This window comes from Pseudopodoces humilis, chromosome 5, assembly GCF_049639895.1.
Source record: "Pseudopodoces humilis isolate 2021_Gansu_Grassland_sample_001 chromosome 5, ASM4963989v1, whole genome shotgun sequence".
NCBI classification, from domain to species: domain Eukaryota; kingdom Metazoa; phylum Chordata; class Aves; order Passeriformes; family Paridae; genus Pseudopodoces; species Pseudopodoces humilis.
In genome coordinates this window covers 20210805-20228085 of record NC_142204.1, presented here as the reverse complement: position 1 = coordinate 20228085, position 17281 = coordinate 20210805, and the positions used below count along the sequence as shown (strand labels likewise).

General features: G+C 38.9%; 2 protein-coding genes across 3 annotated transcripts in view; one reads left to right on the top strand and one right to left on the bottom strand.

Moving 5' to 3' along the window:
• The window catches only part of APPL2 (adaptor protein, phosphotyrosine interacting with PH domain and leucine zipper 2), a 33430-nt gene that overhangs the window by 14237 nt on the left and 1912 nt on the right, over nucleotides 1–17281 (top strand). For both annotated transcript variants that reach the window (XM_005527860.3, XM_014256870.2), the window contains exons 3-20: nucleotides 669–728; nucleotides 1262–1333; nucleotides 3175–3262; nucleotides 5436–5477; nucleotides 5599–5657; nucleotides 6622–6768; nucleotides 8941–9023; nucleotides 11582–11740; nucleotides 12753–12941; nucleotides 13258–13300; nucleotides 13375–13431; nucleotides 13546–13634; nucleotides 14070–14222; nucleotides 14347–14399; nucleotides 15203–15377; nucleotides 16000–16036; nucleotides 16140–16280; nucleotides 16898–16945. In XM_005527860.3, the coding sequence (XP_005527917.2) occupies nucleotides 669–728; nucleotides 1262–1333; nucleotides 3175–3262; nucleotides 5436–5477; nucleotides 5599–5657; nucleotides 6622–6768; nucleotides 8941–9023; nucleotides 11582–11740; nucleotides 12753–12941; nucleotides 13258–13300; nucleotides 13375–13431; nucleotides 13546–13634; nucleotides 14070–14222; nucleotides 14347–14399; nucleotides 15203–15377; nucleotides 16000–16036; nucleotides 16140–16280; nucleotides 16898–16945 (1695 nt within the window). The remainder of the gene's footprint in view (nucleotides 1–668; nucleotides 729–1261; nucleotides 1334–3174; nucleotides 3263–5435; nucleotides 5478–5598; nucleotides 5658–6621; nucleotides 6769–8940; nucleotides 9024–11581; nucleotides 11741–12752; nucleotides 12942–13257; nucleotides 13301–13374; nucleotides 13432–13545; nucleotides 13635–14069; nucleotides 14223–14346; nucleotides 14400–15202; nucleotides 15378–15999; nucleotides 16037–16139; nucleotides 16281–16897; nucleotides 16946–17281) is intronic.
• Nucleotides 5689–17281, bottom strand: part of WASHC4 (WASH complex subunit 4) — a 52335-nt gene continuing 40742 nt past the window's right edge. The window contains exon 34 of the mRNA XM_088054721.1: nucleotides 5689–6524. The gene's annotated coding sequence lies outside the window, so the exon portion shown is untranslated. The remainder of the gene's footprint in view (nucleotides 6525–17281) is intronic.

Sequence of the window (17281 nt, the reverse complement as noted above, 5' to 3'; positions counted from 1 at the left end):
GTCCCACTCACCCCAGTGGAATGGGGAGGAGAATCAAAGTAAAACTTGTATTTTGAGATAAAAGAAGTTTAATAATTGAAAATAAAGCAAAATACAATAATAATGGTAAATTACAATAATGATAATAAAAAGGAAAAAAAATGTGATGTGCATTGCAATTGTTCACCACCCACTAATTGATACAAGAGCTCCCTTCCTGAACCCAGACTGGTTTTCCTTTAAGATACTTGTCCTAATTTATTTACTGGGCACAATGGTCCATGGTGTGGAATATCCCTTTGGTCTTTTGGGTTGTCTCTCCCAGCTGAGCTCCCTCCCAGTTTCTTTTGAGTGCCCTCTCACTGGCCAAGCTTGAGAAAAAGGGAAAAAAAATCCTTTACTTAGGATAAATGAAACTTTACAAAAATCCAAATCATCAGTGTGTTATCAGCACCATTCTTACTCTGAATCCAAAACACAGCACTCTAACAGCTTCTGAGAAGAAATTAACTCTATCCTAACTGAAAGCAGGACATGTGTGCAGGTATTTTGGGATTTGCTGTTTGCACACAGCTGAATGTTTGTGTAAGCAGTGTCAGATTCAGTCAAGAAGCTGGTAACAAAGTAGTGTTAACAGTAGCACTAGGGACCTTTCATTATTTCTGTTAACATGTCATTTTTGTTTGTAGAATGAAATGTGTCTTGCCACACAGCAGCTTTCAAAGCAGCTCCTTGCCTATGAAAAGCAGGTATGTTCAGCACATGACTTTGATTTCTTTTCTGCCTCAACACTTGTGAAGAGCTCTGTAAACACTGTTCTCTGGAAGTGCTCAGTGCATTTGCTTTACTTGGTTTCATGTGAATGCAGTTGTGAATTTCCCCAGGATGTTCAAGTGAGTTGGGTAATTTCTGAGAATCTTAAGAAAAGAACCAAGCAAAGAAGAATCTTAATAAAAGAGCCAAGCAAATTTAAAAAAAAACAACCCAAAAGGTGCAAAATCTGAATTAATAAATTTATGAAGATACCAGTCAGTTTGCTTCAGTTCTATGACTTTAAAATTAGTATAATAAGAATGAGTATAATAAGAATTGACAATTTAACACAGTAAGTGCAGGGTAAAAAGATGTATATTAATGAGTTTCTGTTTTTATATTTATTATTACCATTTGTTGCATTTTGTAGAAATACTCATTAGCTTTGTAGTAAAACATGTGTTGTATTTTATGTATTTTATATTCATCTTTACTGATTTATGGACCAAATGTGTGTTTCTATTTCCAGCATTTTGCCTTAGGTAAAGGAGATGAAGAAGTGATATCCACCCTCCATTATTTTTCAAAAGTTGTGGATGAGGTAACTTGAATTGCTAATATTCTCTTTTTACAATACACAATATTAGTGGGGGGTTTTTTGTGTCTCTTCTTTTGATTCCCACTCAAGGCTAGATTGTGCTTGGCTTTTAGAGTCATTTCATTCTGGATAAGAAAGTTTGATACCACCCTTCCATAATGGTTAGAGATGTTTCTGTGGCTTCATCCCATATTCTATCCTCAGAGCAAAGCTGAACTTCCTAAGGGAACTTAAAAAGAGACTAAAAAAGGATGTGTCATCTAGGCAGGGGCAATCTTTTATTTAATTCCATATTAAAATTACACATTTCTAAGCTTTAAACACTGCAGTTTGAGCCAAAACTTGCCAGGTATGGATGCTGGACAGCCGTGAATTGGTAGAGTTGCAGTTTAGCTGCTGTGAGATCATGCAGAATCCAGAGATGTCTGGGGAAGGCTGCAGTACTGTGTGGTGAAGACAGTAAAGCTGTGTGCAGTGAATGCCTCCACACCCTGGAGGTTGCTGCTAAGTAGTGGGAGTGTTTGCAAATGCTTTTGTTAGACCTGCCCATGTAACATTTCAATATGGCCCTGGTATCTAGGTCCTTCTAGCTTAAGTTTCATTTGTCACAGCAATCTTTCTGCTGTGAGCAGTGCTGTGCTGTCAGAAAAGTCTGTTCTCATTGGTCTGCTTCCAACTTTGTCTAAGAAGGCAAAAGGCTGTACTGAGGTCTGCTGTTCGGGAGAGGAGACAGGGTTGTGGGACGAAAAGTAAGTTAAAAATTTTAGAGCCCGTGAATAACTCTAAGGATGTAGTGAGAGGAATCCCAAAGGTTTATTTTTTTTTTTTTTAGGCTTTTCTTACTGCATGTGTGTTCTTGGGATACTAGAAAGGAGCATTTGTTATCACAAGTTTTGTAGTTGCTTATATGAACTCCAAATAGATCAAAGCAAGAACTTTCTCCTTCCCAGGTTTGAGAATGGTGCCATTTGGGGGCAGAAAGCTGAAAGCCTCTGCTCAGTTCTGTCAGTCACATTTTCCCTCACAAGAACTTGTTCCATTCCTTGGCCTCCTTTTCTGTGTGTTAGCTTCCCCTTGTGCTTATTTAATTGTCTGTTCTATCAGCATTAAGTTGTATTGTCTTGTGGGAAATCCTGACTTCATCTTTACTTGCATGAGACTGCCTGGAGGTATCCAGGACACTGAGAAAACAGGCAGGATGTCACTTCATCACCCTCCTAGTGCTCCAGCAGTGTGATTGATAGCTGTCCTACCTGCACCCATCTCATATTCTTAGCATGCCACTGTTGACATGAAAGCCTTGCCTGCCTTCATCCTATATTGTGTCACATGGGTGCTTTTAAACAGCTGAGTGCTGAAGTGTAGAAACACTTGCAAAACCATCAGTGGGAAACTGCTGTGGAGGTAAAATATTTGAGTGGGACCTTTCATTGTGGTTGCCCCCTGTTGTGGTTGTGTCCTGGTTAACCCTTGTTCGTGGGAAGACTGTAGTTGTCTGTTGACTGTTGGTGGTGGGGCTGTAACTCCTTGGCATTGAGACTTAACAAAAACAGGTTAATAAAGGATAATTACAGTTCAAATCCTGTTGGGTTAAGCATTAGAATAGTCAAATGAATTGCCCTAATCCGTTATGTGGGAACTGAAAAGTTCTTGGATCCTTGGGAAATACCAGGCAGGAATGAAGCATTTAGGGAGACGTCCCCATCTGTCTCAGATACTTTAAGAAATGTATTTTAAACACTGAAGTACATTATATCCACTGGGCACAAATGGCTGGTGTGTTTTGATGTTCTGTGGTCTGGGTTTTTATTTACATTGTGTCTTAGAACAATTCTCTGTTTCAGCTCAATATTCTTCATTCTGAACTGGCAAAACAACTTGCAGATACAATGGTTCTCCCAATAATACAATTTAGAGAAAAGGACCTCACAGGTAAAGTTTATTCTAAGTTTCAGTTTTCCTTATATATTCCTTCTTGTTTATTTCATCATAAACTGAGACATAATGCCATGTATTAATTTGTTCTTTGATGATTCACAGGAAAGTTCTTGGGTTTTTTTGGTTTTTTTTCTGCTACAGAATTTCACTGACAGGTGCATGCTTCTACTCAGACAAAACAAGTTCAAGTTCACCACATAACATTTTATGCACCATATGGTGCAAGTTTAAAAATACACAGCTTTGTTCTTTGTTGGGTCACTGTGCTTTTACAGCAGTGTAATTTCACTGAAGTCAATGATGTTATAATTGCCAGAAGGGAAATTTAGCCATGCATTGAGCTTGCAAACTGTATTTATTCCACTTCAGAAGTTTGGGGCTGTTTGACAAGCATAAGCAAGACTGTTGTTTTAACTTCAGAGAATAGTATATTCCCTACTTTTTAAGGCATCAGTCCTCTTTAAATCCTTGGCATGCAAGGGTAGTTCCGAGTTACCTGATTTCACCAATTTGGGATTTCATTGCTTAAACAACAAGGCAGTAACGCAAACATTTGATGTAATTTCAGAAGAAACAAGCTCATATTCAAGGTCAAGGACATTCTTACCTACTTATGCAACAGAAATTGGAGGTTTTGCAGCAGCATTTCCTTCTTTTCTCTTTTATTTTAAATCCCACTGCTCATTTCACTTGTCGCAGTCCCACTTATGGCCTTCATGACATCATTTTGATGTGAGACAAAACAACTACAGCAAAATAAGGACTACTTTAAGTTCCTCAGTGTCTGATGGGAAATTGTGAATGCATCCAGGTACCTATGTTAACGAATACATTCATTTTTCTTTCTCAGAGTGACAGCTTGCTCAATAAAATAAACTCACTCCACCCTTAATTAGTTTATCATATATTGTCAAATCTAAAGCAGAATTTGGATGGTAAGATGTTGATGCTATAAACACTTCTTCACCTCTTTCATCTGGCCTCAGAGATAGTAATTCTTTTTCCATAGTTATGGATTTTTCCCTCTTGTTCATTAAAAAATATACAAAAATGCATATCAAGCCTGCAACCAAAGCTTCAGTTGCTGCATGACAAAAAATGAAAGGTTCTTCAACTTCCCTGAATGTCATTTTTTTTTTATTATTCTATCCATCACTTTTTCTGATGCAGTCTGTAGAACAGCATTTTTAGTTGAGACCGGGCCACACTTGAATTTCATAGAGGGATTAAACAAGGAAGCAAGGAAGAATAACTGTGTTACTGTATTTACTTTTGATCCTGTTACATTGATACATTGAATATTGTAGAAACCTCTAGATTCAAGTTAGTTACAAGTGGAAAAATCTTCTATCTTTCTACATCTGAGTAATAATGAAGCATTCTGGGGAAAAAAATGATGGGAGCAAAACTGATTAATGAGAAGAGTGTTAAAAATAATCAGAGACCATGATGACATCCTACAATCTCCCCTTGGTATTTTCACAGTTGCATAATGTCTGTTCTTGTAAATGTGCTTTCTTTGTAGCTTTTTTGAGAGAGTTTTGCCAGTTGCAGCATATGTTGGTGGGGACACTAAGAGTAGCTTGTGCCTGACACTTGTGAAGTTAAGTTGCCGGTTCAGTCTGTCTTCTCTCTACCTGTATCAGAATCTCACAGCCAGTGTTTGTAATGCAAGCTTCATACCCAGTAGTCAGGTGTGTTAGATACAGATTTCTTTGCACAGAGCAGCTTAGCAAAAACTTTTCCACACTGAGAAAAAATCATGTACAGCAATAAGGTTTTAGTTCATACATTCATGAGTCTTAAATTTCTTGGTATCACATAAGCACTGTCAGGTTGTTCAGAGCTGCTGATCTTGTATGATAGTGGTGGGTCTTTTGTCAGAATAAACATACTGAAATGGTGCTTCTTTGGAGATATGACACTGGCAGATAAGGCATCTTTCTCAGAGTGACAACTTGCTTAATAAAATAGACTCACTCCACCCTTAATTAGCTATCTGCCTATTCATTTCTCTAGCAGCTGATCTGGACAGGCACAGAAATGTATACATTTCTGCTGTGGAAGGGCTGGAGTGACTTGGGCAGTAAATATGCCATAAATGGTCTCAATTGAACCAAGTGATAACAGCTGGTTTTACTTGGAATGTTTGATTTCTCTTTTCCAGAAGTAAGCACACTGAAGGATCTCTTTGGCCTTGCTAGCAATGGTATGTGTCCCTGTTTTGTTTCTTTCTATTCATATGCAGCTGTTAGAGCAAAGAAGACATGTTTAATCTGTGCACATACACATCACATTTCTAAAAAAACAATAATATTCCTTGTCTACAGAACATGACGTGTCCATGGCAAAGTATAGCAGATTACCGAAAAGGAAAGAAAATGAAAAGGTAACAAATGTGAAAGGGAAAATAGAATGTTTTCATCAGCCATTCTGTCTGCATTGTTGTTGATTGTGAACTTTGGAGAGTTCATTGCTTAAATTCACAGTAGCTCAAGAATACTTGTGATTTCACTTCCAAGCAGACACAAAGCTTTTAAACATCAACTCAGCAGTTGCACCTGTTTTCTCCAAGTTAGGCAAGTGATGAAATATTGTGCTCAACTAGAGTCCTTCAGATCCCTGGGAGCTTTTCAGATAGAAGCAATCCAAGTGACTATAAACAGCTTTATGTAGGCCTAGTGTTGTACAGCTGAAGTGGTGATGCAGTATCACTGAGGACAATTCATTGTGAACTGCCACAAAGCCTTGTGTCTGCTGTTCCTAAAGCATTCCATTTCTTCACATGTACCTTCCTGTTACCATACTCTGTATAGATTGTCATTCCACTGAACAATGCACATAACTCTCTTGGTGGGATTGCTCTACATTCCTCCTTCTTTGCCCACTGGACTGCTATTCTAAAATACATCCCTTTGTCAAAAAGTGTATGGCTGGCCCTGTCCTGAGAGTGAATCCGTTCTACAGGATGGTCCTTGAAAGGAAATGCTTTACGGAACACAATGTGATATGGCATACTGTGAATTATTTACCTCTGAATTCTGCACTGGCAGACTTGTGTTGTGATCTCAGCTGCAAATAAATTTCTTCCACAGATATCTGGTTCAGATATTTAGTGGTGGTAGTTACACAGTTTGTAGTCACTGGGGCTCCCCAAATTCGTAAGTATTGTGACAGGAAAGGGCTTGAAGTACTTACTTTGGGTTTTTGATTTCCTTTCTTTGTTTCTCATCCTTCATTTTAACCTGGAGAAGTTCTGTAATGAGAGTGATTTAAAAATAACTTGAAAATGATCAGTAAATATATCCATATACACAGTAACACTGTCAACCTCTTTATCATTTTTTGTTCAGCTTAAGGCAGAAGTGGCAAAAGAAGTGGCAAATGCCAGAAGAAAGCAGCACCTTTCATCCTTGCAATATTACTGTGCCCTGAATGCTCTGCAGTACAGGAAGAGAGTGGCAATGATGGAACCTATGCTAGGATATACACGAGGACAGGTATTGACAGTAAAGTGTCTGTATCACTTAGACATGTTCCTGGGAAAAGGTGTAAAACATTGTAGTTCTGGATTTATTTTGAGAACTGACAAATTACAGTGAGGGTGGGGGGAAAACGATTTGCATTCAGCTTGCCTAGATTCTAACAACAGATTTTGTTTGTGGCAGATAGTTGATAGTTTAGATATTCAGGAAAGACACTAATGACAAGAAAATCCAATACACTTGTATGCAAAATCAGCCTAGGGTTAGTTTTTTCACAGCTGAGCTATCAGTGCAGTAGCATTTACTTCCACTGTTTACTCAGTCTGCACAAACTCTCCTATGTAGCAGTTCCCTTCCTGGCACATAATGTTCAGCATACTGATGAGGAGTGTGCAGGATGAGGAACAGAGCATGCTCTGGAGAGCTGGAAGGACAGAACAGTCGAGAGGATTGAGCATAAGGCTGGAAAATCCTTTTTCCAATTTTTCTTCTAACAACAGTTTGATAGAGTGTTTCTGAAGTCTGATAGTCTGACCCTCCAGGATATCAGGAGGATCAGCAAACCAGTATTATCACAGCACTTGAGTCTCACTGTCACCCATTTTAAGGGTCTTTCATTTTGATGAAAGAAAGTGTTTGGAAAATGAGAATTGGGCTATGAAAAGCAGAAAATTGGATGTGGTGCTCTGTTTGAGGTTGGAGTGTGGCTCATCATCATCATGATAATCATTTTGTATCCCACGTACCTCATTTAAAATAGGTAGTAAATGAGGATTCAGTCACTTTCCTCACCATGGGAGTTCACACTGATTCTCTGCTGTAATTATCTTAAGTGTAAGAATTGCTTTGGTTTCCTTTACTGGAAGCCAAACAGAACTTTCTTTTCCTGTACTTCATCTGGCAAAACGGCTGTATCTCAGTGCTTTATACAGAGAAGTCTCAGGTTGTCATGGGAATGACTGAATAACCAGAAGCCAGTTTATGTTGATGCTTAAATATTGTGAACTGCCTTTCAGCACAAATATTTATTTTCTTAATTAATTACTCAAACATGTGTCTGCAGTTTCACATTTCCGACAAATGAGTAGGTCAAATGGAATTTTTGGAAGAAGCAGTGGCTAATAGAGGGTTCATTTGACTGAAAACTGGCATCAACATTTATCATCAGTGGAATTTAGAGCTCTTTCCTTCTGAAGCAGGCTTCAGAAATAGAATAGGTGAATCACTCTTTAGGAGGGCATTCTTTCTGTCCTTTGTAAAGGGAGGGTTTGGTCTATATACCATGGTTACAGAAATCTGAATCTTGGGAATCCTAGGTCCCAAGGTTAGAGAATGGGAGTGAAATCACAAGTTAAAGTGGATGAAATAGCTAATAAATTGCTTAACATCCAAGAATTTGCTTTTACATCTCTTTGCAGAGTAGATCACTGATTTTTATGCGTTTACCCTAATTAATTGCACACACATCCTAGCTGTATCCGTGTTTCACTCAGTTGCCAGTAGGCTCTAATGATGACTGTGCCCTGCAGCAGATAATACAAGGTCAAGTCTACACCAAGTGCTTTGCTCCTATTGTGTGCCTGCTGAGCCATACCAGCTAAGAGAATTAATCTTCTGACACAAAAGGTGCACTTTGGCCCTAGTAGCTTTTTTAGCTCCTTCAGTAGAACAAAACCCATCGTAAAACTGTAGCTGATAGAACCAATTGCCCTTGGAGGCTTCTGCAAGCACAGCTACACTTTCCTGACTGACTTTGCTACAGCACTTTGAAAACTTTTATGGTGGAGTCGCTTTTATGGTGAGGTTGGACTGCTAAATCTAATGGATGAGCTGTGTCCCATTCCCTTTGATAGGGTGGCATTGCACACAGTAGTTACTAACACCACGAGCCCCAGCCCTGCCCCGGTGCTAGTGTGGAAGAAGCTACCTGTTCCCTGATTTGAGTCATTTAGCAAGTTCTTTGAAAACATACCTGTCAGCAGCCAGCAGCTTATCTGTGTGTGAAAGGGTGGAGAGTTGCAAAAGTGGGAAGTAGCAAGAAAGGCAACGCAGCTGTTTTGCCCATGTGTTTGATCGCCCGCCAAAAGTACTAGTCATAATGGGAGCACTGTTAACACTTCCACAATCTGCTACTTGTCTGCCAAAGCCAAGAGAACCTTCAGTGCCCTTTTTCATGGTATTTTTCAGATCAACTTCTTTAAGAAAGGAGCAGAGATGTTTTCCAAACGAATGGACAGCTTTTTGTCATCTGTTTCAGACATGGTTCAGAGGTAACCTAGTGCTTTTGTTTGCTTTTGTCATTCCCTTGGAGTCTGAGCAGTAGTGCTCTAACCTTCAGCACGTACCAGAGAGTGCCTCTTTTTCTTTCTAATTAGATTCCTTCCATGCTTACATTGTATTGTTGGGCATATTATGTTGAAGCAACAGGTAGAAAGGAAATGTTTGTACATGGAAAAGTAAATGCTGTCTGTACACTGAAGAGAGTATTTTTTACAGTATAGTCAGAAACTATATACTGTAAAGCGTTCACATGCTTTCTTACATCCCTGTGTCTCTTCAGGAACAGAAAAGCATGCAATTTGGGCTAGAAATGGGTTACTAGTATTAATATGATAGACTTAAGGTGCTTTCTGAATTATAGGTATTTATATTTACTGGGTCTTCTGTAATAATACAGCAACAATAATCCATTAACCTCTCAAATAAGGATTTAAGGCCTAAAGTGTTTGGTGATTTAGTTACACAAGGCAAACAAAACTCCTCACCCTAGGTAACATACTCGTTGCATCCAGTGGTGTAGGCTGTATTAGTCCACTGAGTTCAATGTGCTTCAGCTAAGTCCTAAATTTCAATGAACTGCTTTTGTACTCCTAATTTTGTGATAATTTTTTCTTACACCTCCCCTCCACATCTTCTACGTGTAGTGAAGAGTTTCTTTATAATTAAGTCCCTGTAAATATAAACTTTACACTTGAAATGTAATCATAATAGAGAGAGCATATGTTAAGGGGTTGCGATGGACCATAAAGATAATACAGTCCCAACTGAGTCCTTGACTTCAATGCTTCGTTCCTTTCATATCAAGCTGTAGCCAAATCATTACTTATTCTCACTCTGGTGGCACTTTAAATAATGCATACTTGTTAATTTGAGAACCATGCTACAAACAAGTGCTCTGTACAGTAGATTATTTCGCTAAATGATTCTTTACTTTCTGCACTTTCATACTTGTATATCTTTGCACACTCACTTGGGAAATAAATCTCTCCATATAGTCTATACAGCATTTGTGGAGACTGGAGGACAGATTTTAAATTCCATTGAAATAGTGTCTATTGTTTAGTAAGTCTAAGGCATCTTACTTGTGTCTTACAGGCACTGGGAGGATCCTGCCATTGTATCCTCACCATAGAATAAGCCCTTGTTTTCCACAGTTGGATGGATTTGAGGTCTGGACAGTGTGCAGTAGTAAATGGAAACAAAAATAGGCTGCTCAGTTATTTTGCTGAATCTGGTTTTTGCGTTTAAAGTCTGTCACACAGTAAAAAAGTACAACTCAAATGTAACTAGTAAAGGAACATGATGTCTTTGGAAAAACCAAAATAGAAGCTTGTAAAATTCTGAATGGCACTGTGCAGCAAAGAATTACTGACACAGGGCAGGGTTTCATGACTTCACTTCGCACAGCCACTGAAAACTGTTCTGCCCACTCCTCTCCTTCCTTAGTGCTGGGGATCACAAGGCCTCAGTGAGTCAGATCTGCTTGCTAGTCAAGCTAAAAGCTTTCCACTTGTCAGCTTTGTTCCTTTGGAACAACAAGCTGATGTGACCCATTGTGCAGCTGCAGAATTTCAGTGGTATTTAAAAGCATTTTCATTTATACAGTGAATATTGCTAATGGTGTAAAAACACAGGAGATATCTACACTAACACGTTCTCAGTAACCACTTGGCCTAATTGCCACAAATGCATATCACTTCAGAATTGTCAGCACTTTTCTTCCTGCCTTACAGAAGGGAGAAGCACATCTTAGGAAGAGTAATACAGTCTCAGAAAGCATGAAGGTGCCAGGGGGGCTTTGTCAAAAGCATTTTGTAGTGCAACAAAAATGACAGATTAAAAGATTCATTGAAATAAAACTGAGGTAAAAACTGACAGCAGTTCCACTGTATTTAAAAACACTGTATTTAAAAATTAATTCTTGTTCTGATATCCAATGATGGAGTGGAAAGGCATTAGCTTGCAAAATATGGTCCAATTTAATTCAGATTTGATATTTTCTGAATCACACCAAAGCAGAACACAGTATTATAAACAAAAAATTAAAGCTGAAGTGAGATTTGAGCTACAGCTTTTGTTAGTGTATTGTTCTGAGTTAATTAAAATCCATGACCAGTTACTAGTTGGTGTCAAGGCAGGAATTCCTGTGTGTTACAGACTTGGAGGGATTAGACAAAGTTCTGTGAAAGCCAAGAGATCCTCTAGTACAGCCTGCTTTGAACTATGCCACAATACTAGGGCAATGTCTGTATGTGTTCAGCCGTGTAAATTCATAGAAGCATTACTTTTAGAAGCTGTCTCTCAAAAAATAAACCTAACTCTTATTTCTCAACACAACATTCCTCATGTGCTCATTTAATATTATAAAACACTATTTCCTATAAAGTCTATTCAAAAAATAAATTTCATATTTGCACTACCCGCCAAGGTAAACTCAGATGGTATTTTTGTTCATTTTGGCTTACAGCTGTTACCTGTATCCTGGTATAAACGGCTAATGATGGCTTTGGGTGCCTTTTTGTATTGTTGTTTGTTATTTTTTTTCCAGCATACAGGGAGAGCTGGATGCCGAAGCTGAAAAAATGAGAATTTCCCAGCAGGACTTAATTGCAGTTAATGAATCTGTTTACACCCCAGATTCTGATGTAACTTCACCTGCCATCAATAGAAATCTCATCCAGAAGGCTGGCTACCTTAATCTTAGAAAGTAAGAATATTATTATCTGCTGGTTTGTTTAGTGGCTACATTTTTGGGGGGGAGGTAATAAACATCAGATATTGATGTTTGAGTGTCCTGAATCAGTTTGGTAGCTCTACTTTTCATCCACCAAGTACCTCTGTCACCTTTGGAAATGTGTTTTTGAAGCTTCGACCAAATTAGAGGCATTTGAGACTATTTTTCTGAAAACAGAGTTTTGTTTCTGCTTGAATTTACCTACAGGAATAATTTCCTGCATTCAAGTGGCTAAAAATTGGAAGCTGATGAGGCTGGGTTAAGATTGTTCCCAGATCTTAAGGAAGATACATTATTTACCAAAAAAATATATATTTTGTAGTTACTAAATATTTTTATAAATATTCTCTTTTACATAAATGAAAGCTTAAGGAACAATGCAAGTTTGTAACTTTGAATGTGTATCATATGTAGAATTACTTCTGTAGATTTTACGTATAAAATTTTCCATAAACTTCCACAGGAGTTAGATATATTGGTGGCATATAATAACTCTATTTATGGGATTGATTAATTATCAGTTTATTATTTTGTTTGTCTAGTAGTTTTTTCCTTTGTGAGTGTACATCTGTTAATTTTTCACAGTATTCCAAAATCTGGATTACACTATTATAGGACTCTATAGCTAAGTAAGAGATGGACTCTGAGATACTACTGCAGTAGATACTTTTATATATTATGATTCTTTGTGCTGAAATTGCTCATAGTATTTCATGTCAGTTATTCAATTTTCTTTTATTCCTTAACTAGAAAAGACGATTTTTAACTAGGACATTTGGAATTAATTAAATTTTTCAGTTTTCATTAAGGATTAGTCTCTGCTAGGAACAGGTGCTGCTTTTTCTTCTTAACAGAGACCCATCATTAAAAAATGCCAGGGTGAACATATAGTTCTGATTAGCATCAGGATATGTTTGCAGTTTCATACCTGTTTGGAGTTACTTCTAAATAGTTACGAGTCTTTATCACTGCATCTTCTCATCAGTAAAACAGGTCTGGTGACTACAACTTGGGAAAGACTCTATTTCTTCACTCAAGGTGGCAACTTGATGTGTCAGCCAAGGGGAGCAGTAGCTGGAGGATTGATTCAGGACCTGGATAACTGCTCTGTTATGGCTGTGGACTGTGAAGACAGAAGATACTGCTTTCAGATCACTACTCCTACAGGCAAAACGTATGAGACAGGTTTTGTTTGAGGACAGCCAGTCACACCTACCCCTTCAGATGCTCTTTCCTGTAAAACTTGTTTGCTATAGTAGTAAGATTTTCTGGGTTTCCAGAAGAGTGTTTCCAAATTAAAAGCATATTCCTTCCAATCCTCCCCCACAAGTGCCTGAATGGCACATGTGGTGTCTTAGCTGCAGCTTATTCATGATTCTTGTTCCTTTGGTGGTTAATAGATGTAAAGTTTGGTGATGTTACTATAAACACTGGAGTTAAAGAATCCTGGTGTCCACTGTTAGCACTTATACACTGTGTTTATATTTTAGGGGTATAACTCTTCAAGCAGAAAGCAAGAAAGAATATGAGGAGGTAAAAATATTTTCTTAATATTATTCTTGTATACAAGTGAGCTTGAAGACTTCAGTTTCATTTTTCCCTTACAGTGGATATGTGCTATCAACAACATCTCCAGACAGATCTATCTCACTGACAATCCAGAGGTGGGAGCTTGTTTTCCATCTTTCAGTCCATTCCTTCAGCTTGCTCTCCCATTATTCTTCAGATGGTAAGGTAAACTACATGTCTAAAACAGATGTTCTGTCTTGTTTTCATAGGCAGCTGCAATCAAATTAAATCAGACAGCCCTGCAAGCAGTGACTCCCATTACTAGCTTAGGGAAAAAACACGAAGTTCAGCATCCCAGGTAACGTTCCCCCTTGCATGGAGCAGGGACTGTGTGCAGTTGAATTGAGCCTGGGGCCGAGGGGTCTTAAGGAGATGTTGGGATTGTCACTGAAAAGTGCAGATACAAGTGCAGGTCTCTGCTGGTAATGCAGCTGTGAATATGGACAGGGCAGGGAGACAAATGGCCACCTATTGCTGAAAGTCAGCCTATGCTCAGAGTTGATCTGCATTCAGGTTTAATATACCAATGTTTACTTTTATCCTAAATAATATTAGGTTAAAAAAAATAAATTATTAGAGTCCTCAGTGACAGGCAGATAGGAAAATACCTTACATGTCTGCATAGTGGTTAAGTCCTGCTTTGGATTTTTGAATAATCTTGTCTCCCTTCCAGAGCAAGGGTAGAGCGTCAGTGATGGATAGAAACATAATTTTTTTTACATTTGCACTTTAGCCAGACTGTGAAGAATATGGAAAATGACAAAATAATTCCCAGTGAATCAGCTGGCATTCAAGACTCCACACAACTCATTGCTCCTGGAACACCAATCCAATTTGACATCGTACTGCCTGCCATGGAATTTCTGGACCAAAACAGAGGTGGCAGGTATGGCCAGAGACAGTGATCCATCAGTGTAACAGTGTGAATTTAGGCGAGATGAAGCATTGCAGCATCTGTTTGTGGTGATGACCAGAATCTGTAATTAAAGATTTAATTCTTCCTTCTACAGGCGTGCAAATCCATTTGGGGAATCTGAACACAGCAGCAAAGATGAGGAGGAAGGTCAGTGCTTCTTTCTTCCAAAGAAAGTTAGTCATGATTCTAGCTAGTGTCTCTTAAGAATAACAACTGACATTGTGGAGCAGAAGTAAGAGACCCATAGTAAAGTGACCTTCCTGTACCAGCACATGCAGTGCCTGGCCCTGGCTGTTCTCCTCTTACCCTGTGCCTGGAACTTGCAGCCCTGTCAGAAAACTGCTCTCAGAACCAAAGCAGTATCTACTGCTCTGAACATTCACCCTGCTTTCCCTTGCTCACCACTGGCCATAAAGGGAGCCTGGTCAAGTGATGGCTTTGCTGCATAATGGCTGCTTAGTTGTCATTAAATCTTATGGTGACAGTCAAGGAGCAAGGAAGGATTTGGTGAAAACCTCACTGGAGGTTTTCATCCGTCTGCATGGAAGGTCAGAAGGACATAGAAGAAAGGGAAGCATGTACAAGGCTTAATGGAAGCCAAGGCTTGTGCAGAGTCCTAAATTCATCACAGTTTATGTGCATCCGATAGCAAAACAGGCAAGGGAATTTTATTCTCTTATCAAATGAAGCATAAAGGACCAGTCACACTTTTAAAGCTTCCAGGCAACTGCAGTAATTTTCTTCCCCACCTCCACACTGCTGCCTGTTCACAGTTTGAAACTGGGTCAGGGCACTGTGTGACTCATGGCAGAAAGCCACCACTCATTTCGGTCACCAACCACAGGCTTACTGTTGAATTTCCAAAGTGAATAAAATAATTCCATTGATAGTTTGAGCTACTGGAAAATTGAAGTAGCACAGTGAAGGAAGTCACGGCTTTTCTCTTGCAGATTCCCTGCTGCAGCAGATGTTCGTGGTTCGGTTTTTAGGGTCCATGGCTGTTCAGTCCGATGAGACGTGCGAGGTGATTTATGAAGCCATGAGACAAGTGTTGGCCGCTCGGGCCATTCACAACATCTTCCGCATGACTGAATCCCATCTCATGGTCACCAGCAAGAACCTGAGGTACTGTAAAAGCATTAACTTGTCAAAATTCTGTTCTCTTCATACAATTTGTGGTTAATTATGTATCGTTGGTTTTGTTTTTCTGAGACACACCCTTTGAGGAAGCAAGATCCCAAGAGTCACTTTACCTAGAAAGAAATGTCTCTATTCTTATTCTGGAGTATCTAGAAATGATCCTTCAGACCAAGTTGTAGGAATGTTCTATCAAAATCTAAGGGATGCAGAGGGCCTTTTTGTCAAAGATACAAAAAAAGATGCAAAACAATGGATTGGAAGATTCTCTTTCCTAACAATGTCCTTTAACAGTAGCGTCACTGTAGAATATGCCGGTATCAGACATTCCCTTTAGTTGGGGTGTGTTTATGTCCCTCTGCATTGTGTTAGCCCAGGCACTCAGGATGCTTTCCGAGTGACTCAGAAAGGTGCTCTGACCTGTACCTGTCAGGCAGCTGAGAGTCAAGGCCTAGATTTGAACCTTGCCATCACAGCTCAAGCACCTGATTCTGTGCATGTTTCCTCATCTGTAAAACTGCTGGAGTTACTGCCTTTCTATTATAAATGCCCTTGAAATTACCAGGAATCACTTTAAAAAAAATTTCTTTTTTTTCCCTACTAATTGCAGGTTAATAGATCCTCAAACCCAAGTTACACGAGCAAGTGTAAGTAGCTTTTTCTATCACAGCAGTGACTACTCAGTCACATGAACCTGAGCTAACCTGCTAATTTGAGCTGATTAAAACAAATAAACTATTTCTTTTCCAGTTTGAACTCACCACTGTGACACAGTTTGCTGCCCATCAGGAGAACAGGAGACTGATTGGCTTTGTGATCCACCTCAGTGAGACTCTGGGAGAAGACTCCATGAGCGCATATGTTTTTGAGAGCAACACAGAAGGGGAAAAGGTTTGTGTAACATTTAATACAATTTTTCATTTAGAAAACAGGTGTGTGGCTTCTTGGCTTACACATCTGGGAAACAGTGCTACAGAAACAAGAGCAGCTCAATTTCTGGCCAAGAAAGCATGTGTTAACATGGAAGCCTTTACTGGCTTATGTCTAAAAAGGACCAAATGAACAGATAATGCAGCAGCATGTATAAGGAGGAAAGAATGGGATTGCTAATCCTAGCATTAAGAGATGGGAAAGTGCTGTCCAGCAGCACCATTAACAAAAGGAATGTCAGGTATGTTGAGACATGTACAGCTGTGAAGCCATATGTGCTAACACCACTGGCTGTAACAGAAATGAGTGAGATGCAGAACTTTTGTCCTCCCCCAAGTGTGGGAATAAAGTGTGGTGACTAAATCTAACCAAGCTGAGTGCAAAGATTACCAGCCTCTGTGAGCTTTGAAGCTGAACCCAAGATAGTGTTCTTTATTTAGCATAGCAAACTGGTATTCCACCTCTGCTTTTAGACCTGGTTTTAAGACTAAGTTTGCACTTACATTTGTGTGATTTACTCTTAATTAAAAAACCAAACCACAACTGAACAGAACTTTACATTTATTTCTTCATTGTAGATTTGCTATGCCATTAGCTTGGGAAAAGAAATTATTGAGGCACAGAGGGTAAGTTTGTTTAATTCCCCACATCTGTATGATATATCACATTCTGCTTTTTGGCTGCACTGTCCAGGTACCTCTGGTGTGCGTAAGAAAAACAAACTGCTACTCCTCCTAAGGACAGAGTTTTGCAGATATTGTTTGATTTCTCAGTAACACAATTTGAGATAAAATGTGCCACCCCAATCCAAATTCAAAATTACATAAATCCAAATGTTCGTGTCTGAAAGTTATGAGCAAAGTTTTAAAAAAAAAACCAAACTAATTCTTTGGGATGATGTATAAATCACAAACACTGCTGTTTCACTTTTAGAAACTTAGATCTTTTTTTCCTCACCTAGG